Source organism: Drosophila simulans, chromosome 3L, assembly GCF_016746395.2.
Source record: "Drosophila simulans strain w501 chromosome 3L, Prin_Dsim_3.1, whole genome shotgun sequence".
Taxonomy (NCBI): Eukaryota; Metazoa; Arthropoda; class Insecta; order Diptera; family Drosophilidae; genus Drosophila; species Drosophila simulans.
This window is the reverse complement of record NC_052522.2, coordinates 2,718,931-2,743,423: the sequence shown is the minus strand read 5'-3', so window position 1 is coordinate 2,743,423 and position 24,493 is coordinate 2,718,931. Positions and strand designations below refer to the sequence as shown.

Genomic DNA, 24,493 nt, shown 5'->3' with positions numbered 1-24,493 from the left:
TGAAATGAAAACCAGGAAAAGTTGCTTTCGTATTTTTCAGATGCATCACTCGTCTATTTCTCTTTTTATTACTCGGTACTTGCCTTAAACTTGTTATGTTTTTCTTTGATATTTTATAAAATGTAAACTACACGAGTTTGTCATAAAAAAATCATACACATTATGTATTATAATCGTTTTTTTTTTTGTAAATTTTCCGTTCATCTGAACTATTCCTAAAATGCCGTAAAGTGCATAATGTGCACACCCGTCCTAATTAGGGTAATGCTAAACACATGCGTCAACTAAATCTTAATCAAAGGTTGTGGAACAAACAAATCCAGGCGGGGCCGAAAGTTACAGGGGGTTGGTAAACCAGGCTGGCGGAGAGGCATACACATATATTTGCATCTGGAGAGGATCGGAGGGCGGATCTGATCTAGTCGAGAAAGTGCGGCTTGAGATGCTTCAGCATGCCGAAGGTGCGGAAGCGGCGGATCTTCATCACCTTCATCAGCTCGTCGTCGCAAATGGCGAACTGCTTGTTCTTGGGGTCGTACAGATCGCGCTCCTTGATGATGGCCCACACCTTCTTCACGACTTCGTGGCGTGGCAGGGAGGACTCCCCCATGAGGGCACTCAGTTCCGGTGATAGATTGTACGCGCGTGTGAAGCCGGTGCTCTTACGTCCCGAACCTGTTCCCCCGGCTGCCTTGCCCTTCTTCTTGGCCACCGGCTTCTTGACCACCTCGTAGTCCGAGTCGGAGCCGGCATCGCTCTCGGTGCCAGAGTCGTCGGCATTTAGGGTCTTGCGCTTCTTCTTGGGCGCCTTGTGCTTCGTGGGCTGTGGCCTCTTCTTGGGGCTCTGCTTCTTCTTCTTGGCGGCCTCCTCCTCGCTGCTGCTGGGGTCCTCCTCCTCGCTGGGCTCGCTCTCATCGTCGGGATCCGCATCGGGATCCTTGCCCTCGTCATCGTCTTCGTCCTCCTCGTCCTGCTGCTCGTTGATCACCTCCATCACGATCTTGTCGAACTCCTTCTTGCGGCTCAGCAAGGAGCAATTCAGCTTCCCCTCCACCTGCTCGCGCACCCTCTTTGCCGAAATGGTCGCCAAATCGGCGTCCTTCAGCACCGCCTGAATTTCACGACGCAGGTCCTCGCTGGAGATGTCCGACATCTTGGTTCGTGGTGTTCCTCGTTTTCCTGCGCTACACGTAGGTCTTTCAGCCTGCGGGTCACATTGTGGGCATTTTCAATTATTCCATTGTACGCACAACCTAATCCCAGCCATTTTCCACTTACCGGAGATCCGTTTTAGGTGGTATATTCACGTTTTTCCGGATTCTTTGCGGCGCTTAAAAAGACAAATCTTTTTCGTTTTTTCTTTACACCAAGTCCCGGCGTCTCTATAGGGTTGCAACTTGATGAGAGCTCCTATCGGTTTCGATTAATGCCTGTCAGGCGGCAGTGCTGTCGAATCTGGCTAGATGACAGGTATGGAGAAGTTTACTTTGTAACTGATTTCAATAACTTTAGGGAATATTTATTTATTGTTTGTTTTTAAAAAGTGCGATTTGTGTGTCAGGTGCATTACACTTCTTAATAATCAGGTTTTTTTCAAGAATACTGATTTATAAAGGCAATAAATGGTGTGGTTCTAATCGAATGGTATCGGCAATGTCCAGATATCTGTCTCACCGCCAACGTCTTGAAATTATTTCTCAAAACTATATAAATGTGTATGGTTTTACTTTTTCAAATAAAGTTTCATATATGTTCATAAATATATGTTCATTTTACTATTCTTGTATTTCCTTAAAGTTATATCGCTATCGATTGCCAATCGCCTTTGATTCAAAATGCATGGAATCTGGTCACCCCAAATCAGTACTAAGCTGTTGGCATATCGATAGTTTCAGCTAAACATCGATTCTTGTACCAGCTCTAAAAACGTCGCGTATTTGTTAAAAACTTTGTTAAAATAATATTTAACAACCGACTTAAGTTCGCCCCGCGCCTCCAAACGCTTCTCCGATGTGCAATAAGTTCTTGGCCTTAACGTTGGTCGTCTACGTGTCGCGATATTCGCTGCGATTTCAGCAGCTGCAGCAACAATAACAATATATATAAAAGATACCAGCAACAACTACAACACACACACACAACCACGGCAACAACAACAAGAACGTGCGCTGAGGTAATTTTGCTATTTTTCTGCTTCTTTTTTGTTTATTTATATAAATGAGCGTGTGTGTGAGTTCAGTGCGTGCGATGTGCGTGAGATTCCCGTCCAAATTTGATTTTTGCTGCAATTCTCATGCAGGCCCCCTTTATTTAATTGCATTTATGTATATATATCCGGCTGCTTTTAATTCGCTTTTAGCCAGAGACTCGCAAGTTTTCCCATCTCCCAATGGCTCCTCTTCGTCGCTTTTCGCTACTCCGCTTTGTTCCGCTGCTTCGCGTCTTTGTTTTGCCGGCGTTTTGACGGCTTTTGTTGTCTTCTTTTGCTCGAGACTGCGACGCCCTTTTTCCAATTGGAATATACGCTCCCCTTAACTTAAGTTCTTTGATTGGAAATAAATATGGAACTAAATAAATAAATGTGTAGCGTACAGTGTAACATATAACACGAAATTTAGAAATTGTGTACACAGTGGTCTTGCATCTATGCAGTGCACTTTATAGGGGCCCGACTGTACTGTGCCTTATAAACTTATTGTTTCTATTATTACTATTTCCACTGAGTCAGTTAAGTGCATTAGATCCAGTAATTCTGTAAAGAAATTACCCGGCAACGATAAAAGTGTTTGCTGAGATACGTACATACATACGTACATCAATACATACATGCATGTAACTATAAAACTGATAAAAATACACAACTCAAGATAAGAGTGCAAGCAACTTATTTCATTTTTTGTATAATTCAGCATCCAAAATGCAATGACCCGAGGGAAAACATTATCACTAGAGAGAAAATAACATATATATATTTAAATCGGTATCTTTACACATATTTATGCGTGTTTTGTAACATTATTATTCGCCGATTTAAATATTTATTTATTGCAGCGGGTGTGCTTCGTGTTGTCAGGCATCCATTTCTTATTTTTTGTTTGTTTCTTTTTTATTTATTTTATCTTGTTGTCGCCTCACAGTGTCTGCCGAAAGTTTGTAGCCGCTACCTGTTGCTATGTGCCGCCCACAAAAGTGATCGCACAGTTTTCGCAGGCAGTGTAGAAAACAGATTTGGGATTTCTGTGTTTTTTTCGACCAATTATATGTTCTTGGCATAGTTTTTGTTTTTCTTTTTACCGATCTAACATTTCTCATTTAAGTAATCACATAAATTATCGCAGATTTTGAAATCAGGCGACGAAAGAGGCATTTTAAAAAGTCTTTTTTCATTTTAATTAGATCCCTTAGGAAAAATAACATTTGATTATCACTTGAGAAATATGAAGTTATTATTTGTATATTTCATTACTAAATAAAATGAATTGCAGCTAAGAATGGTTTTCATTAATTATCATAATTTAAATATTTGGTAAAAACGAAAAAAAAAGGTAAAGGAAATAATGGAAATCTCTTGAAGTCTCCCGCTGTTTCGAATCATTTTTGTTTATAGCTGCTTTAAAACTAAATTCTCGCTGTGCCGTTTCGTCATTATGAAACGACGTCAAAGTAAAAGCAGCAAAACTTTCGCATGGTGAAAAATGTTTTCCAATTTCCCGCCGCCGCTCCTGCCCCGTAAAAAAAGGGAGAAAGACTTTTCTCGCCCACGCCGAAAATTCTGACGCGCTCGATTTGTGTTTGTCTTGCTGCCGTGTTCCCATACTTTTTATGCTACCCGCTAATAATTTATGCACAAAAATCGAGAAATAAATAAGCAATGCTGCATTAAGGCGATCCAAAAGTGAGTGTGTGGGGAGGTGGAGGGGAGTTCCTGGTGCACAGTGGGCCATAAAAGTCGTCCCACTCATAACTCGGGGGGCCAACTATTTGTCTGTGACCCTGGGCGAGGTGCTTGACAGCGGCAACAATTAGATTCGAATGGATGGATGTGCATGTATCTTTTTATGCTTCTAGCATGTGCACCATAAAAGTGTGCAAACGCCGAAATTCGCCAGTAAATTCCCTTTTTTTCGGTGCACTTCGGTTGGCCCTGGCATTGCACTTGCAGCATGGAAAGTGTGGAAATTGTGCAATCGCCGCAAATGGAAAACTCACATGGGCGATATTTTCGCATGAAATACGCTACACTTTGTTTACGACAATTTACCAATGCACGAGCGAGGAATCGAATGCTTTAAAACGAAAAAGATATAGCCAAACATACAGTGGCTAAAAAATCAAATAGGTCAAATTAAAAAAAAATATATTTAAAAATCCTTACATTATTTTGCTATTCAAGTACTTATAAAGCGTGTAACTAAATAATGTTGCATGTAAGGGTTAAACAACTAGGTCCATGATGTGCTGGTATCCACTGTATAGAAGGGGGGCTGGGAATAGTTCTGGGACCAAAGGCGTCATAAAACAACACGCCCACAACCATGACACAATCGAAGATGATGCCTGGTGATCCGCCGCCCATTTGCCCGATTTTCCCCGGGGCTCTGAAAAGCCTTTTGACGTTTGCGCCCAATTTGGCCATAAATTTAAGAAATGATTCCCAACAAAATTCTGCACTCGTCAGTCGGGCGGAGCAAGAATTTTGTGTCGCTAAATCAAAACGAACGACAGCGAAAATCAGAGCTGAGTCAATTTTATTATTTTTAGTTGCTGCTTTCGGTATGTGCTTTAATGTTATACTTTTAAGCGTATATTTCTATTTGCGAATAATAAGAAATATATATATTGGCGCTATATTTAACCCAATTAGTTGGGGCGTTCTAAATTTAAATCTGCGATTTACTTTGATTTTCACTCGCCTGCATTCCTCGGCCGCAAATCAATCGAAAGAGCAAATTCGATGGGGGATACTGATCGGGGATTAGTCATGCAGGTGGTTCTTTCACTGAAACTTTCGACCCCCCGCACAATCGAATTGAAATCAATTCGCAGCTCGGTATGTGTTTAGATTCTGCACGAATCATAAATTATATTTTATGGCCGGAATCGATTCCCCAACGTCCAATTGCCCAATTTGTGAATTTGTTTATTGGCAGAAAATTATGCTGCGATCTGGCGAAAGTTATTTCAGAGACGTTGCTTTTCAAGGTCGTCGAAATGTTTGCAAAGGATTTTTGCAGTTAAGATCTCTGCTTTGGATGCTGGCCAAATAATAAATATGATTTTTTTTCGCATTTTTCACTTGGCATATCTTTTTGTTGCTCCTTGCGAAAGGGGAGGGTGCTTGGGGGATAAATAGAAGGTGTTGGTGGGGGACTGGAATATGAAATGGGGAAATATATTTTATGAAGTCAGTCGTAAATAGAATATATTTAAAGTGTACAGGCTATATTCAGATAGTAGTCTGATTGGGTTAAGATGAGTTGAACTTTAAGGGGCTAACTAGTTTTGGGGATAATGAGAAAAGATCTGAGACGGAGTCACATAATCAATCCTATTTGGTAAAAATTATACTAGGTATCACTTAAAAGACCATTAATTGCTATATGGTGACAGCCAAGGATTCGCCACCAATCAATTTCAACCTTTGGGGGACCTTGGCGCATTTCCCCGAAACCGAACCCACCCGAAGATGATTGGACTAAGTGCAGGCAGGCGCCTTGACCCACAAACCCACTTAGGAACCGATCCCAAACGATCGTAGGACCCCAAATGCCCGACCCAGTGAGCAACTCTCCTTAGTGTAGGGTGCTCGGGAAAGTAGACCGAAAACTTAGAAGAAAACTTTTCGAAATTAAGAGCCGTGCGCCGATCGCCGGACTCTCCGGCGAGAGGATCTTGAGTTCTATTTTCGAAAAAGCGTTTTCGAAACTCGGAGAGTGAAAGAGCGAGCAGCTCGACGAATCGCTTGTTGTTCGTGTAGGAAATGTGAAAGTTCATTGTTTCATTGAGGAAAAATGGTGAAAAAGCCAAATTATCTAACATTGGCGAGCTGCTGCCTCCGCGGGAGAGTCGTTCGAAAATTTTGAAGATTTCGAATTCGGTATTCGAAATGGGAGCAGATCGGCGTGCGCCCGGAATATCTACACTCAGTGGTCTCTGCGGAGGTTTCACGTTTGAACGTCTCTCGAACGAAAACAGACGATTTTCACGGAAAAGCGCAATGTGAAAGCCAAAAAAGACTAGAAATAGCCTGGCGTGACGTCCCACACAGACGACAGACAGCAGAACGATTAGCACCGTCAGTAGCGGACTATAGCGAACCGAGAGAGGATCTTACGCCCGATCTAACCGATCTAACTGATCTTAAAGTGTTTAGACTAAGTTACGAAGTGTTACGAAAATGCCAACATTCCATTGCTGAAACCGCTGCTAAAAGATATCGATCGATCGAGATCGAGAGTTCGAGAGAGAAACCATAGATTCCTGACAGCAGGTGGTTGTGTCGCGCGAGTGTTCCTAGTGCCGAAACCCCAGGATGTGTCTCCTCTAATAGCCCGCCGATCAGCGCCGTCCATCGAGCCAAGCAGGATCCGAGAAGAATCTCCGAAAGGACTGCACCACCGGGCTCCAGTGGTTCGAGTGGTTCGCGGGGACCATGCCGGTCATTGCCGACGCCGCCAGCGATGAGCCACCAGCAAAATGTTGCAAACATTGTGAGGGTATGCCTAGATCTTACATCCAACCTATCCAACCTATCCAGCCTATCCGAATATCCAGATATCCACCTATCCACCACCGTTCAACATAAACAATGGCCGGAAAAGTGCAGTGCAGCGGGTTCGTTAACCGATTCCGCCGCCGCTGTTCTTGGCTATTAACTCCGGCCCAAAATCCAAACACAATTGAAAGATTTATGCTTGATTTGCCTCGCATTCGCCGCGCGCTCCCTGCTTCCCCCGCCACTTGACTGACATTAACTTTGCTCTCCATTTGTTTGTTTTAATTTTTGTTGCTCTTTTGCCCTGCGGCAGCAACTGCCGGGCACTTAGTTTTTCCTGCTACCAAAGCCAAATTGGAACAAAGCCGCTGACGGGTCTACTTAAAATTTTTCGGCAGTAGTGGAAAATCATGACAGCCAACGCCACCGGCTGCAAAAAATAGGCCTCGAGATTAGCTGGGGAAAAATGGACTTTCGCTTTTGACAACATTAAAATGTGACCGGAAATGTCAAAATATTTTGCTCAGTGAACTAATTTAATTAGTTTTTCTTTCAACTTTACTACTTGCTTGTATAGTATTCTATATTTTGTGGCTACTGTGGCAAATTAAGCCAGATTATAATTTATTTATTCGCTATTTAGTAAATCGCTAACAGAAATAAATTATTTGTTCGTTCTAATTGAAATATGATTATGCACTTGTAAATTTAAAAAAAATCGTTATATTTCGTAAAGACTAAATTCAAAAAATAATTGGGTAAAATTTGAATGTATTAGAACAATGCAATACGAGCATATTTAATACTTTAAAAAACCTCTGAGATGCATTTTAGTTAAATTAAGCAAAAGTGTTGTCCCTAATGAGAGGAGGCTGTTTTTTTTTTTTTTAATTCGTTTTTGCTGCCTTTTGGCCGTGCGTTTTCTGCTTGGCACGCGCTCAATGTCAAACTGACCAGCCCACCGTCCCCGCCCCCAGCTACGCCCCAAAACACCCCACCGCCACCCACCACCCCCAGCCCTTCTCCGCCGTGGCTAACGAGCTGTTAAAAATAAAGCATTGTAAAATGTTGTCAACAAATGCAGACATTGTATGAATATATAATGTAACGAGGAACCCAGCATATGTGCTAAAGTTAAACAAAGCGTGGGCGAACCCCAGAAAACGCAGTCGCAGAATCGAAAATCGTACGGAAAATATTTGATATAGACAAATGGGAATATGCAACTCATATAGGAAGCGGCCTTTCGTAACGGAATGCCTTTTGAAACAGAAGGAAAATCTTTTAAAATAAACAATATTTATGAAATAAATAAATAAATATGCTTTCCGATAATATTCCTAATAGTTTCGATCTCAGATCCATGAACCCTTCAAAGAAAACTCCTTTTATCTTCGAATAGGCAAATAATCCATGCTGCCACTTGTTGAAACACACGATAAATAAACTTTCGCGTGAAGCGTTTAAAAATAAATAAATTACTCTAATACCCAGAATTAATCAAACTAAAAAACAAGCGAACAACAGGCTAAGCCAAATCATCTTGGCCATATAAACGACTTGTTTACAACAATGCAGTCTTGTTTACAAATAGCCGAGAAGAGGAGAAAAATTCCATTTCTTGCGGCTAATCGGAACGTAAAATTTTCCAAGCCTTGACACTCTTTCAATATATCGCCCGCATATATATATATATATATATAATTTTATTCCTTGTGATATATAGCAAATCTGATGGCTGTGATTAGACGACTGCAACAGAATGTTGGATAAAATTTAATTTTGGTTTTTTCGTTTATGGCTTTTTTATTTACATGATAAACGCAGGCAGCCTGCTCGACAAAATTAGCTGAGCTGTGCGACCAAAGCCAACGAATAACATGTAATTTAATGAAAAAGAAAAGCGGGACAGCCACAGACGAGTGCTGTCCCTTTCCAGCCTGCTTTTCTTTTTATTTTCCCCGGTTTTTACGACCATTTTCAATGTAATTTTTAGTGCTGACTGGGGCACAAGGTGTTGTCATTTTGTGTTTTCTGCGTGTGAGCGCTCCTAAACACTTTAAAATGAGTGTCGCTGGGGCTATTTACAGTCGCCTTCTGCTGCAGCTACCCCTTGCCACCCAGTGAATTCCCTGTGTCCGGGCATTCCTGACATCTCATTCGATTGCTCCTCAGTTTTGGGGGGGCGGCGGAAAATCGTGCTGAACTGTGAATTCAAAAAGGGGGAAATTTTCATTTTCTGTTGTTCAGCCGAAGAATTTGGGGATCAATCGTTGGTCGAACTGCCAAAGCTCATTGAACTGTTTGTTGCACGGCGAAAAAGTGTTAGTAAACGTTAATAATATCCATAATTATAACTAAATATATCCTTTTTGGTTTCTAAAAACTTAATATATTCAATGAAATTTGTATTATATTTTTTAATAGAAATAATCAATGAAATTTTCATTTTTAAACTTAATTTGATTTCTCGCTGTGTGGCCCCAAAACTACTAACCCAAAAGCACTCAGTTTGCAATTGGAAAATCAATCAACTTGGAGGCTTTTCCAGCCAGCCGCCCAAATGGCAAAAATTCAAAATTTCACTTACAACTCGGCGAGCCGCACACAAAGTGGCAAATAAATTTGCACTTGCATCATCATCATCATCTTGGCTATGTTATTTCGTATCGAAGGGAATGAATAGGAATATGAATACACGAATACACGAATGAATATTGATATTCCATGGCAGCCATAGCGTCGTGTTCGATTGTTTTTCCTCAGTTTTCCCCACAGCGCGCCAATGTGTGAAAAACATGCCGCAAAATTGCCGAAAAAGCCAAACGCACACATGGAAATTGCGGCCGACTGTGTGTATTTGCATTTTGCCCATTTTTGTAGTCAAATTTCGTTTGTTTTCTGAATCAGCTTGAGTTCGGGATCCTCCGTCCCACTTTCGACCACTCTTTGCCTCTCTTTCTGGCGTCTTCTATGTTTTGGGCGAGCGTGTACAACGGGGCGTATGAATATATAGAAATTTATTACTGCTGCTTTTGCTGTTGTTGTTGTTTCCAGCTTGCGCAATGTTTACACACATTAAATGGCAGCGTCCAGTCAAAGTCAGATTTCATGTACGCGATACAAAGAAAGAGAGGAGAATCGATCGTTGGTTGTTTTTAGGGGAAAAACTGCGAAGATGTTTAGCTACACTAGTGAAAAAATATTTCAAAAAATCTTAGAACTTACTTTGTTCTTATTCCCTTAAGACAATTAATAAGTATCGTACTGTATTAACAATTTCGCTTGCATAGTAAGGATTAGAATTTCCCCCCCGCTTCACTCAGTGTGCATTACTTTTGCATGTTGCAGACACATGTTCTCGAATGGGAAACCTAAACAACAACAGCAACAGGCAGTTTTCCGTGGATATATATGTAAATCCGCAGCGTATGGCAGCGCTATATAGCCCACATTGTCCAGTTTTACCTCGTTTTGCAATTTGGCCGGCCAAGAAATTCGTTGGAAAATTCGAAAAACGAAAGCGCACGCATTTGTGCAAATAAACAATGTGTGGGCGTGTGCGGGGGTGGAAAACAGGTGGGGGTGGGTGGTTTTTAAAGGGGTGGGCGCAATGCTACATATGTATGTACATCTGTACATCTAAGCACTGTCTGAATAATTCACAATGGGTATTAGGCCTACAAGTGGGCGTATTAGATATTGAAATCAGGTTGAAATATTTACGAACTACGATGATCAATATAACAGAACATTAAGCACTTTCTCTATTACTGGATATTTAATTTCTAGATAAATTAAACCTAAGTAGCTAAGCTTATCAGCAACAATACAAGGTCAGTCTGAATAAACGTTCGTTCCATTTGCATAAGTAGCGCTTTCCCTCTGGTGCTTTTACTCATTTTCCCTGAAAGACAGCAATAATTTGCTATTGCCACTGGAAACTACTGCATTCCAATCTCACAATAGAATCGGGAAAAATGTGGAAAATACAGAGAACGAGTGAGTGGAGGGATGGAGGGAGGGGGACTTGTCTCTGGGATCTCGAGCTGGCAATCTGCAGGTGTTCCTTTCGCTGGATAAACAAATTACCTGACTCCTCGTCGCCCCTTTATCTTTGTATCGTTAAATTCCCCTTCTGGCTTATTGGCGAATATTTTGCTCGGTAATTTCGTGAAGTTTTCATGCGAGAAGCGTGCGTCTGTCTTTGCAAAGGTCGTTCTTCATGTTTCACATTGGCTTTTATTTAATAAACTGATTCGCCTTGCCTCCGACTGCATTTATTCGCCCGTTTCGCTTATTGAAATGGAATCCCATGAATTTTTTATTGTAAATGCAACAATTTGTATTCATGGCATATCGCTAGGGTCGAGTTCAAGACCCAAGTTTATCGAGACCGGGATGATGTAGCATGACCATTATGGCCGAAATCGGGACGCAATGGCGGCGGCGGCCTTGATTTTGAACTCATTTCAATGAAAATTGCAGCATTAAAATCGAGGCCAATGGCTGGGCAAAGAACGAAAGATGGTTGGGAAAAACTCTAGAAGGTTGCTGCAAGTGATTCCAGGTGAAAGGAGTGTAGAGGAAAACTTAAGGCACTCTTTTCCTTCTGCAGATAACTGAATGCAGTTCATTGCAGTTTTCCGTGCCAGGAAATGTATATGTTATTTTCAGGACATACCCATTTTGGCTAATTTCCAGCCCATAAACTTTGGCTAAACTTTCATGATTATCTTGGGTGTGTGGGAGGGGGGGATGGAGAGCTCACTCGTGCAACACTCTTGCAAATGGCATCCCCAACCAGAACCAACCAGCCCCATTTAGCCCGAAAACACCCACGAAAATACACACATTTCGGAATAGAGTCCGGCGCACGCCTCATTAGAACACCTTTCAGTTTGCTGTGTAATTTTCGCAACGTTTTTAATGGCGTGCGGGGACATTTTGGCACTCGAGTGACCGTGTGCGTTTTACCTACACCCCAACCGTGCCGCATTTCCCTGCGAGTTTCCTCGCATTTTCCTTGGTTTTCCCTGCTGCGTAGCACGCAAAACTATTTAGAGAAGTGTCAAGAAATGTCTGCATTTTGCATTCGCCGTGGCCACTGCATTGCATTGCAACATCGTAGCAGCAGCAGTCACACGCCTGCCACCGCATATACTACTATACTATATACTGTATTATATGTGGTATATATGCGATATCTGGCGCGGGCGGGCGTTGATAAATTACAAAACATTGCGTTGGCTATTTTAAATGTGGCATGAAATTTGCTTTTTGCATATAATTCGCTTTTTTAGCAGCGCTTTTTATGCTGTCAACGGTATCGCGTCTATATCTATATGGCATCTATATCCCAGGCTGTCTTTCTGAGTTGACTTTCTGCCTGAGCGAAAACTATGTCAGATTCCCCAATTGCTTTCGAGTGCATAAACGAACACTTCTCTTAAACAAAAGCGTCCAAACACGCAACGCAATTGGCGAGGCAAAAAATAAAATAAAAACAATAAAATTTAAAAAAAAAAAAACCGAGAACCAAACGAAATTGTCATTTGCGTTGCGTTTTGTTTGTTTGGCGTTTTGTGATTTATTTTCGCTTTGACAAATGCACAAAAATTTGACCATGGCATGTCAAGAAGTGTGGTCATTGTATTTATAATGCCGCTCCGATATAGATAAATTGGCCAGAGGATGGAGGAGGAGCAGGCGGAGGAGCTGGGACTGCTGAGCGATAGATGACTAGTAGATGGGTCTTCCAGAAAAAGAAACTGATTCGAAAAGGATTGGTCAGAAGCGTGATCCGAGTGGCTAATTAGTCAGGGATTCACAAAGGAAAATCTACGTGAAATGTGTTCGAAATTAGGCAGGGATTTTTCACATAACGCATAACAATCAGTTGAGTAATTATTAAAAAGATACATGTTCTTAAAAATATATTACAAAAATATATATATTTTTAAATCATTAAATCCTGTTCAAGTACACAGTGTGACCAAAGAGTCTCAAAGTAATCTGGCTGATATCCTTTGAATGCCAATTAGTTCACTTTGCGAACAATTACTGCCTGCTTATGCAGCTATGTATCTTTACGCTTCTATGCAGCTATGTATCTCTGTGCAGCTATGAAGTTATGTATCTTTAATTAGAGTAGTTGCCGCTCGCGCAGCGGGCAATTAATGCCGGCAAGTCGGATAACTTCATTTCCGCTGAACAAACAACAACAGCTGGGCGGAGTTGTCAGATGCATATTAATAAACATGAATATTGTCAATGTGGGTCAGGCAAAAAAAAAAAAAGAAAAATGGAAAAATGGCAGAATGGCAAAAAGGGATTCGAAAGAGCTAAAACGCAGAGAAGAAATAAAGACCAGACGCTGCAGGCCATATATAAAAATAGAAACGCCGCGAATTGAAGTTGAAACAGGTGCATGTTGCACGATTCGAGTTCCCTTTTTTTTTTTGCATTTTTGTTTGCTGCAATGTTTGCTCTTGGTTGGGGGTCAATTTAATGTTTGACTCTTTCGCACTTTTCAACTGTGGCAGACAGTTATTCGCACCTTCGACTTTGTTTTCTTTTTGGGGCACTTTGAAAATGCATACGATAGTTTTTGCCACATGTTTGCATGTGCAAAATAAATGTATGATAGAGGTGTGTGATTAAATAAAACAATGTTATTGAAAGGAGTGTCAATTTAAGTGCAGCTTGCCCCTTTTCGTTCCATTATTGTCCTTTTGTGGCAGCGAAAGAAATTGCATTTTACACTCGCTGACATGGCGCAAATCTCTGGAATCTGGCAGCACACAACTTTTCAATTTCCCCCACAAATCCCATGCACATGCCAGTTAGTTGGCCCGACAATGCAATCAACATAAATACAAATCCCTAAACTATTTTAATGTCGACTTGACCCCAAAAACTAGCTCCTGTCCTGTCCGCTTCTGGCCTGTCCTCTTCCCTGGCTTAAAGTGTAGTAGTGTTGATGTGGTAATGGAAAAGTTTGGCCAGCAAAAAAATAGACAAAAATTGGCACTCAAAGAGCCAACTTAAAAACGCATCAAAGTCGGTTTTTGGCCTTTTGCCAAAGCTGCCAACCGGGCGTATACGTAATCAGATGTGTTGCCATCCCCGAGGAAAGTTTCGTGCGATGGCTTTTTCTCCGGGGAGTCAATTGTTGTGCATGAAGGCGGTAATACACTTTGAGGTTTCCATTTTCGGGTCCATTTCATAGATTATTTAGCAAGCTAACTTCTAGCGTTTATTGGAAAAGTGTCTGCCAAAAGCGAGTCATGAAAAATTACCCATCTCTGGGGATGAAAACCTTGAAGGCTACTTAAAGATAATAAAGACCCATATGACCCATATGTATGAATTTTACTTGTGTTTTATCACATATTTCTTGTAAATATATCTGAAAATCTGCATTGGCGCACACTGGAAATTGGTTTTTCAACAATATCTTCAGAACGTTGAACTTTGCGCCCAATAAACATGAATATCTGGTGTGATATAAGGGGCAGATATTGCTCCTATTGTGAAACACATGCAGACACTTCAGTTCATTGACATCTAGCTAATATTTTGCCATTAGCCCGCGAAGAAGCTGTGTCCCAATTTTATGGCGGCAGAAAAAAAAGGGAAGAAATATGGTTGCCATAATGAAAATGTAAACCCAGACGTGGCCCAATATTTTACACAGATTTTGCATAAATTGCGATTTTGGGAAACAATCAAATGGCAATTAACACTTTTCAGCCAAATCACATGTTAATGCCCCCATTCCGATAGATATGGCCTGGCCATCTTGTGCTTCTGGGCCTAATTGATGGGCCTGGCCAATAACCTCCGCCATCTAGTTTCTGCCCACAATTAGTGGAAATTTGTTGATTTGCATAAATTTGGTTTTCCTCCCTTCATTGCTGTTCCTCCTCCAATCCCACAATTGTTTAGTTCGTGATCTGTCTGATTTTGGGATCTGACTTTTTTATTGGTTTCAGTTGCGCATTTCCCATCGGAATTGTTTATGTTTATGCTGCGTATATTGTTAACTTAAATATTTGGCTGCCATTGCAGGCGGTTCATTAGTCACAGATTAAACGTTTAGCATTTTTTCTTGTTCTGCTAGTTTTATTAGTCGCAATTGCTGGCAGTCTGTTCAGTAAAACAGCACAACTGAGTATGAAATATCTATAAAAATAGTGGCAAGCTAAAAGTTAGATTAGAAACTCCGCATTTGATGAAAGTCAAAGAGAAATGTAGACAGACCTTGAAGTAGTGTATATGCCACTCTATTTTGATTGTAGCTGTGAATATTTTCAAGCAGCTTGCGATTATAAATAAAAACTTGACTTTCAGTACTATTTGTGTATCCTTCGAGGGGGTCCAACCTTTCCACCTCGAAGGTTTAAATTATTTTTTCGGGCTCCCTGCCGTGGTTGTTAATTGCTCGAACAGAGCCAGCGACATCATAACCATAAATTTTGATGGGCCTGCATTTATTTTTAACCGAATTTCCCGTCGGTTCATAGTTTTTATATCAATGACGCTGCTATACCATACTATGCTATACCAATACTATATACTATGCTATAGTATACTATATATGTGTGTATGCTTTTTTATATGCTTGTCAGCGTTTTAGAATTTATGTTGTGTTTTTCATACATTCCGCTGGTTTGTCTCGGCTGTTTCATTCCATTCTATAAAATAATTTCGTTGTCTTCGCGGCGAGGGAGGCTGAGTTTTTTTATTTTATATACTTTTTTTTTTTGAGACCCCAGGGCGGTTAGTCGGTTGGTCGAGAAAGCAACAGATTTCTTCGCTTCACACGCATTTGACTTTCAAATGAAGGACAAATATTGTATGGGCGAACGGGCGGGCAGCAACAACAAACAAACAAACAAACACACGGGGGAAGCGGAAAAGCGGGGAGGGTTGGGGGTTTGAAAGTGCGAGGGCGTTCTGTGAAAGTTTTGCATTAGCTCGGATTTTCCATATCTTCTGGATGCCTGTGCCACCCCCCTCTTTCCACTGCCAGTTTCTTCGGATTCGAGGCTGTGCATATAAATTATGTGAGTAATTCGATTTTAAACTGTCTGTTATTTGTGCCGGTTTGGCCCTATTCGAAAAAGATTGTTGAAAAGTGGAAAAGTTTGCCAAGTAATTGCCAGGATATACATTTATTGTAAACATTTCGCAGCATATAAAACGTATGATGTACGCCACAAATGGACTTGGCTTGGTAATAGAAGTGGAGAAATTAATTTTGCTGGGAAATAAAGTTTGTTTTGGCCACTTAAAATATGAAAAGTTTTTATTGATGAGTTCTGAATGAATTTGTATATTCAAAGATTCAAAGATTCACTGTAGAATGTGACTTTTGTGAATGTCAAATAAGCTCTTTGAAAGTATATGTGCCTGTTTTTCCACAAATCCCATAATTAATTTGCAACATAGTTTGTATGCAACAGATTAGGGCTGCTTCAATGGCATTTATTTAAGTTAAGTTGACCCTCCAAGTGCCAAACTACCAAAAGTTATGCGTTTCTTGTGGTTGCTTACTTTTTTACGTTCCTCAATTTGAATTTATGCTGCACACGTTGAACTGACGCAGCAATGTGGCAGAGGCGTTGTTTGCAACGTCCGGCAACCAAACGAAAATAGATGGCACTTAAGCCGCCGCGGCAGCATTTTATCGACACGAGCCAACTGTCAGTCGGATTGGAGATTGGGGATCGGAGATCGGGGATTGGGGATCGGGGATCCTAAGCATTGTCAGACTCTCTGAGCCCAGAGCAATGGCAATAGGCCTGCTGCGCGTTTTTTAGACCAAATAAGACCAAATAATGCGGCTGCAAGGCAAATAACTTGGCACGCATCTTGTCGACGCCGTCGTCTCTGCTTGACTTTATTTTTTCCCCATGGCTTTTCCCATTTTTTTGCCTTTTTCTGCATGCATGAAAAGCAGATTCTAATGCATTTTCCCTGGTCTGGCCGAATAATTTCGAAACTTAACTTGTCCGCTTATGTCGGAAAATAGCAGAGGCACTACGGGCTCCATGTCCGCGCAGTTTTTGGTCTTGTTTATTTAGGACTCGGGTTGTCTGTTGGATAATTTTCTACTTTATTCTAGCTGGGTCTGCATAAAAAATGCAAAAACCAAACGTCAGACGAGAGTTTTATTTGCTGTTTTTATTATTTTGCCTGTGACTTCCCTTTCCCTTTCCACTCCGCAGAGTCTGTGTGTGTGTTTTGTCTTCTGTTTCGTTTTGTTTTCGGCTTTTGGTTTGGTTTTGCTTGGAAAATTGTTGTTTTTTCGGCTTCCCCTGGCCCGAATGTAATTAATTTACAGGCTACAGGCCAGCCGCAAAAGTCCTTCTCTAGTTGAATCTTTATTTGGCATTGCCTTCTATACATCTGCGGCTGACCACGTCGAAAATCGGAGAGGGGATGTGGATGTGGACGTGGATGCGGATGGCATCGAATCGGATCGGATCAGCGTAGATCAAGCGCATTTTCTGCGTACCTAAATGAGCATTGGCGAAAATAGCACCGTATTTAGGTTTTAGGTCGCGAATTGCTCATCGATCTTGCGGCTCTGCTGCATGAAGTAAAGAACACATTTCTCTATTATCAAATTTACCTTTTGGTAGAGAGAGATTCTCTGCAAAACTCGATAAACCCAAACGTATGCTGTTTATGAATGCAACAATTCAATTTTATTTTGTGCGGCTTAGTTGTTTTTCCGCACTGGTTTACATTTGTAAATATTTGCTACGCTCCAACAATCAGCGTTTCAATCAAACCGCTGTTAGCCGCCAAATGCAAACACACCCACCAACCCAATCCCAATCCAAACTACGAGATACACGCTCGCACACAGATACTCGTGCACGCAGACATGGATACCACGGGTGGTCGTATGGAGTATCGCTTGCGAAGCTCATAAAAGTAAAATGGCGTTACACAAAACTAAACCTTGTTTCGCCCACCAACACAGCACTCAGTTAGTGATGCGAATCAAATGAGTGCCAGAACGTGACACTGATTTCAGATTGTTTAAAAGCCAAATAATTAATTAAAACGAAAGGCAGAGATAACGTTATATCAGTTACAAGCTTTGGGATCATTAAGAAACCATATGATGTACTTTATTTATGAACAGAAAGTAAAAATATAATCTTTATTCGTTGTAAGATTTAGATATGAAAGCAGGATTATAAAGGTCAACTGAGGATGGGTTAGCTTGTTTCTAAAAACCTAAACTTTAGCTCTGTCTGAGCTGAATTGCCATTCTTTCATGTCGCCGGATCTTTATCGTTGTCATTGTCAGCGCAATCGAACACACCTGAGAAATCAATCAATCGATTTGTTCAGCTGAAACTGACTCGCCGGTTAGAGCGAGACGGCGAGCACAATGAGAAAGAGACGGAGCAGCTAAGAGGGAGCGAGTGCGACTTTTACAATCAGTCGCAACATGTTGACAACAAATTTTGAACATTTGATAAAAAACGAAGGCGAAAAACTGCCGACTAGCTGACTGAGGGGGGCTAAAAAATAAAATATAGCAGGGAAAAAGTGGAAAACTTGGCGAAAAAGGGACAGCATCGTCGATTGTCAGGCGGCGACACATGTAAATAACTTCAAACGCAAAACAAATGCGAAATGAAAATGAAAATAAAGAAAAGTGTCAACAAACGACGAGGCCTTGCGGCCAAAGTGCTTGGATTTAATGCGAAATTGCCTTTTTGGTTTTGAGTTTTTCATTTGAAAACTGCTTTAAAAAGTATTCATTTGTAGGAAGCCTGAAAGTTGATGTAACTGATGAAATGATTATGAAATATTATAAAATATTTATACAGTATCCATTTGATTCGCACTTTAATCCCTTTAAAGAGCCAAGTTTGCACATTTTAAACTCATTTTTTGGGGAATGCAAGATGGGATCCTCGCTGCAAACTCTCCCGCATACTTGAAAATCTTGCCGAAAATCTGGTCGAATACCTTTGACAGTTGCCTTCAAAGGGAAATGCAGTCGGGAAAGCGGAGACATCCGAAGGGCTGCGCCGTCTTTTGATTTACGCCGTCCGGCGTGGAAAATTTTTACGCACACACACGAATTCCCAGGGGGGAAAATCCGGCTACACACATTCCATGTAAATATTTGGAGCAGCGAAGCAGCTGACAACTGTTGCCCTTGTGCAATGCCTGAAAAGTTCCATCGAATTCAGATAGAGACGAGTGGAAAAGCCCGGGCAGCTGGACAACAAATCAGCTTAGACGGAATGCCTCAATAAACTTTTACACTTTTACTTCTAGTTTTTGTTACCAACTTTTCGCCTGCCGCCGGCAGAGAAGTCAACTCAAATCCGTCCGCCTGTCTGTCCCATTCTTTTGTGCCCATCTATTTTCGGACGGAGATTTGTGGCGTTCCCATTTTACGTTTTCCCTGAGAAGCTCCAAGTTTTTACCTTTGACGCTGCCTTAAGGTGGCACTAAGTATGCGCCACACTATATATACTCTATATATATAAATATATATCTGTGTTTTATAGAGATCGGTAGAGAATTCTGGCAGTTTGGTGGGCGTGTTGAAGAGGCCATTCCGAATCTGATGATTAACTTCAGAAATAATCGAATGGGACTGCAAATGAAAGAAAAAAACAATTTTAGACAAGCTATTATTCATGATAAAGTTTGTTATTTTTCAATTCATAAAACATTTATTTAGCTTTCGTTGAAAAGTCCTGGCAGGCACTAAGCTGTTTGATTTCAAATTAAAAGCTATCAACTAGCATTTATAAAACCATTTTGCCTGTCGAGAATATTATGTGAATTTCGATTTATTGCTAGTTTTTTGCTACCTGAAAGAAATGCAAATTAATTGATTTGTCACAGCAGTGAAAGTGCACGAAAGCAGGCGTAATAAATAAATTAAATGCTAATAAATTGCCAATGGAACAGGCAGCCTGCTCTTCTGCCCTTCTTGTCGGCTCTTTGAATTTGAATTTGAATTTGGCATAAACAAAAATGATTAATGTCCACATGAACAGCATTTTAGAACAAAGGCGAACGGCATTCATCAATTGGCGAATGTCGCACGCACATCCATCATAATTATGCACATATTCGAGTTGTCTGGGAATATTTGACAACTTTATTACGCGGTCCGCAGAATGTTGTGTTCGGTATTCTGCATTCCGCTGGCGAGATGAGATTTACAGGTTTTTAATTAAAATCATTCCATGCGAATTTATCAACTGACGGACTGTCGCCTACATCTACATCTTTTTGTTTCGTGGGCGTCATTTGCATTGGGTTTTCATTTTGTGTCTTTGGACATTTGGCGCTCTTAATTTGCTTCATGTGTCACAGATGGCGCTGCACTTTAGCGACAATTTCGTTTTTTCTTTTCTTTTCTGGCTGTTTTGTTTATTTATTGCGATTTTAGGCATGTTTCACATTCACCCGCCTCTTAATTGAGATATTTATTCGTCGTGCAGGCGATGTTTATAATTTATGAATTTGATGGCTGGTAAATTGGAAGCTGTTTTGCGCTTAATGGAAAATTAGCTGATTTAATGGGAGCTGCTACATTTTATGCGAATCAAGTACGCAAAAATAACAAGAAGTATATATGTATATATATATATGAATTTTATTTAATATTACTAAAACGTATAAATATTATTGTAACGAAATTCTAGATTTATAGCACCTAAATTGAGAAAACAAATTCATTTTTTCAAGTTTAAGCAGCTGTTGCTCTGACATTCTTTGTAGTTTTATCATGCAAAATGCCTAGAATTTATTAATCACTGTTTGCACAAATGTTCAACACTCAAGTCGCTCGAATGCTTAAAGTGTTTAGTTTTGTGTTTTCTCGCCTGTTTGTGTGTTTGGTATTTTTAGCTTTGCCGGCCGGTTATTTTGCAAATTTTCAGATTAATTGAGGCAGTCCGCAAGGTGGGAGTTATCTGGAAAAGTGCGCCTTCAAGGCCCCGAAATATTCCAATTTTCGACCACTTCTTTGTCTCGACCTTTGTTAAGTTAATATTATTTACGCGCCTCTAAGCCCAAGTGGAATAAATTAGAAAGAATAATGCTCGCCATATAGATATAGTATAGAACAATAAGACTTTGTCCGGCGTATATGTATCTTAATGACCCTCATTCTTTTGCCGGTGGAGAGGGAAAATATCCGAGTAGCCGAGCTGCCAAGAAAAATAACATAAAAATTGCCGCAGAATATTTTCTAAATATTTGTATTTAGCGCAAGTTAAATAATCAGACAGATTACCAAAAACTGAACAACAGCACAAACTGCAGATTCAAAAGCGCCAGCTTTCGCGGTGCCAAATATATCTACGATTGTGGACACGAATTTAGAAACTAAATTTCTCACTCATTATTTAAGTATTTTAAAACTGAGTTACTATTTCATAGAAGTCTGCTGTATATTGTCAAAAATACGAAATGTTTTCCATGCGGTTACACGATTTAAACACCCACGCCTTCTCTGCTATATATATATACATATATTTAAATGCATTTCCATGTGCAAAAGCAACAAACACCTGTAGTCGCGAATCGACAAGGTTGCTCCTGATTTAGCTGGTTTTCCCTGGCAACATTGCAAGCAAATGCGCTAAGCTCTCAATTTTTCATCCGACAATGTTGCAGTTGGGTGGCGTTTTCCGCCAGTGGGTGTGTGGGTGGCTCATTCACCTGCGCTGCACCTGTTTGGCCATTGAGCCGTTGAGTTCACGGTTCACTCAGCCAGCCAGCTTGTTGTCGTTTCGCTGGCAAACACGTAACTTTCCACATCAAACTTAAATTATGCAAATGTTTGCTCTAAGCGGGCGGAGAAGCGAGATTTCGGCAAAAAGGCGGGGCGAATCAAAGGGAAAAGTTAAAATGAGACGATGCAAATGGAAAAAGTGTGTACACAACACGAATTATGCAATGGCATATTTGCCCAAAAATTCAAAAAAAAAAAAAAAAGTTTAAATTGAAAAGTTTACAGAGCCGAATTAAATGTGGCCAAATTAGATGCAGGCATTTCGAAGGCAATTACACTCCTGGCTTTGGTTTGCACACTAAAAGAAAAGGCGTACATAATATATTAGTATATTCCAAGTGATCTATTAAAAAGTATTTGCTTATTTTACACAAATCTCCTGAGCTCTCTGAAACGGTTGCATTGAAAAATGCTATCTAATTAATTGAATTGAGTCGACAACTGTCATGGAAAGCATTTGGCCAAGGACGACGCTCGTTTTAACCCCCTGTTGCCCCCCGTGGCTTCTTTTTCAGTTGCATTCCTTGCTTCTACGCTGCTAATTAATTTTCGAAGAGATACTCAGCACAAAGTCCCGCTGAGTTTTGTTTGCTTAGACCAAAATAGCTGAAATATTCGTGGCACAAAAATAATTCAGTATTTATTTTGGCCGAATATGACACATTTTTAGGAACTGTTGCGACTAATTGATTTTGTGGACTGCCGGGGAATTCGCGGGTGCAAAGGTGACTGGGTGACAAATGCCCCAGAGTTCGCCATTGTGACAGATCCCAATGACGCTGATATACTCTGGGATGACAGCTGCGGATGCTGCAGGCAGTCATTCAAGAAAATCGTGAAAAACCCCTAGTGACGTGCGAAAAGAGCAAGTGAAAAGTGAAAATTGGTATAAGCGTTTTGGCTGATATGTTTGGCCATTTTTGGTTACTCTTGTTGTGACCAAATTGGTAGAGTTTCTTAATTATAAAATAAAATAGTCCAAAGAAGTCCCATAATTGGTTTGACCATTTTTCTTAAGCCTGCGATTCGGATGGTGATGATTATGATGATGTTGTTTTTTGTCCTCTTAGCCTTTGGCGTCACCGACAAGCGGCTTACCTGCTAGCACAATTAAGTTTTCGGCACGTAAATGAATCATTCAAATGGCTTTTCCTTGCCTTTCTTGCTCCCTCTCACTCACTCATTTTCATTTAAATCTCTTGGCGGGGGCGAGCGTTGCGCATACGCCCCGTTGTACGGCCGTCGGCTCGTGTTGTGTGCAATTAATAAATTTAATTAAGAAATAATGCACAAGCCGCGATGCGAACGGGCGTCGTCGCCGTGGACGTCTTGTGTCGCTCTTTCAAGTGTGAAAATTATGATTATTTCTATATATCATTTTCGTTATTACGCGAAATTTAACATGCAAAATACAGGAGAGAAATATACCCCGGCGGCGCTTTAAAACTATTTGGCTTAAATCATAAATCAAAGTGTGCGCCGTTTGGTTGCTGGCCCACTAAGTTTTTAATTAAATCCCAATTGCAGCACCATGCATCACCGCGCCTAATCTGGCCAGCGAATACAAAGTATTCACTCTGTGCATTTATTGTTCAGCGCGATATAGAATGTGGAATAACACAGTTCTAAATAATTCACAGTGGAATTTCCGATGTGATTACCATATCGAATGTGTTCCGCGTTTCGCATGGATTGGTGCTGAAATCCCCATTTTTCTGTGTCCCCCAATTGCAGTCACATAGTTTCGCCCAAATGACCCGTAGCACACGAGACCGCTTGCCAAGAAATGCGTTTTCCTTCTCTTAATAGCTATTGTAATGGTCATGACTGTATGTGCGGGTGACGTGCGCTTCTGTGGCTGCCAGTGGGCACATGGCGGTCACAAACACAGCCAGCCGCCTGGCAACAGCTGCAGCGCCACATTTGCAGTGGCATTTCGGACAAATGAGAAGTGGGCGGGACGGGGCTGGAAAACTTGGTCAGCAGATGGAATGGAAATGTGCAAAATATTGTTATAGGTTGCTAATACAGCAATACAAATTATATTTGCTACACAACTTCGTTCCACTTACATAATTAGTGCAAATCATTTCATATCTTTAGATTGTAATTTACTACAAATTTGTTTACATTTTATTGTATTTTAGTTTAATGTTTATAAATTCTTACACACGTAATTTCTGCTAAAGCACTTAAAGTTCGTTACACCTAGTAGCATATCTTCCTTTCGAACGACATCTTTTGGGCAATCGGATCGCAGGACACAGGCAGGGATTCTTTCATTGATAACATATCCCGGCTTACACACACACGGGGCTCCGCACATCTTGACGCAGGGTCCATCGCCGGAGTACGCGCAGGTTTCAGGACATGCTACAGGACACACCGCCCGAGTTCCGTTGGCCGTACAGTCGACATTAGGTCCTTCCAAGCCCGTGGAGTCGATGGGTTTGAAAAGTAATAGGAAGCCCAGCCAGGCACAGATTTTCAAGCTCCACATGTCCGTCATTCTAGATGGTGAATACGTCTACCATTTCTCCCTGATGTGTGCGCCCTATTTATTTCCATCCGTCGGAGATTTTAGTATACAAATCGAAATTAGATTTGCTACGCGATTTAGTTTCAGACCATTATACCAATTGTGTGACTTTCATATATCAATGGAAAGACCATTTCTTAATAAATCTTAAAAAAAAAAAAATAGTATATTCTGTTACTTAAATCAAAGACGCGTCAGTGAGGGAAATATATTTAGTTTTAGTTGATCCTAGTATAAACTAAATGTTTTTTGGCAGCAGATTGTAGATTGTAGAACATTTTACAGCCCAATTAAACGATTAAGTACTATAAGTGTAGCCACTTTGATTTACTTCCCACCCGCGATTATTTTGGCTTAATCACTGTCAAAAGCGAATATTGTGTTTCAAATTGATTCGTTTTGGCCTAGAGCCTTGAAATAGTTTTGAATCGGTTCGGCC

The 24,493-nt window shown here is 40.7% G+C and overlaps 3 protein-coding genes across 3 annotated transcripts in view; 1 reads left to right on the top strand and 2 right to left on the bottom strand.

Annotated features, from left to right (window-relative positions):
• Positions 1-21: 21 nt before the first annotated feature.
• On the bottom strand, positions 22-1,454 carry LOC27206273 (upstream activation factor subunit spp27). Its single transcript, XM_016170714.3, has 2 exons — positions 1,279-1,454; positions 22-1,204 (listed from the first exon to the last, which is right to left on the bottom strand). The coding sequence occupies exon 2, from the start codon at positions 1,151-1,153 to the stop codon at positions 419-421; it is 735 nt and encodes a 244-aa protein (XP_016030110.1). The 5' UTR covers positions 1,154-1,204; positions 1,279-1,454; the 3' UTR covers positions 22-418.
• A 4,666-nt stretch (positions 1,455-6,120) lies between these two features.
• Positions 6,121-24,493, top strand: part of LOC6736522 (myocardin-related transcription factor B) — a 39,388-nt gene continuing 21,015 nt past the window's right edge. Inside the window, exon 1 of the mRNA XM_016170344.3 lies at positions 6,121-6,716. Coding sequence (XP_016030107.1) covers positions 6,653-6,716 — 64 coding nt within the window. The 5' untranslated portion in view covers positions 6,121-6,652. The remainder of the gene's footprint in view (positions 6,717-24,493) is intronic.
• LOC6736523 (accessory gland protein Acp62F) lies at positions 23,523-24,056 on the bottom strand. The gene has a single exon (XM_002083357.4). It carries the CDS (start codon positions 24,022-24,024, stop codon positions 23,671-23,673), a length of 354 nt encoding a protein of 117 aa, XP_002083393.1. The 5' UTR covers positions 24,025-24,056; the 3' UTR covers positions 23,523-23,670.

Bases quoted from the DNA above. Each gene is read 5' to 3' on its own strand.
- LOC27206273 (XM_016170714.3), bottom strand. From the start codon at position 1,153: ATGTCGGACATCTCCAGCGAGGACCTGCGTCGTGAAATTCAGGCGGTG.
- LOC6736523 (XM_002083357.4), bottom strand. From the start codon at position 24,024: ATGACGGACATGTGGAGCTTGAAAATCTGTGCCTGGCTGGGCTTCCTA.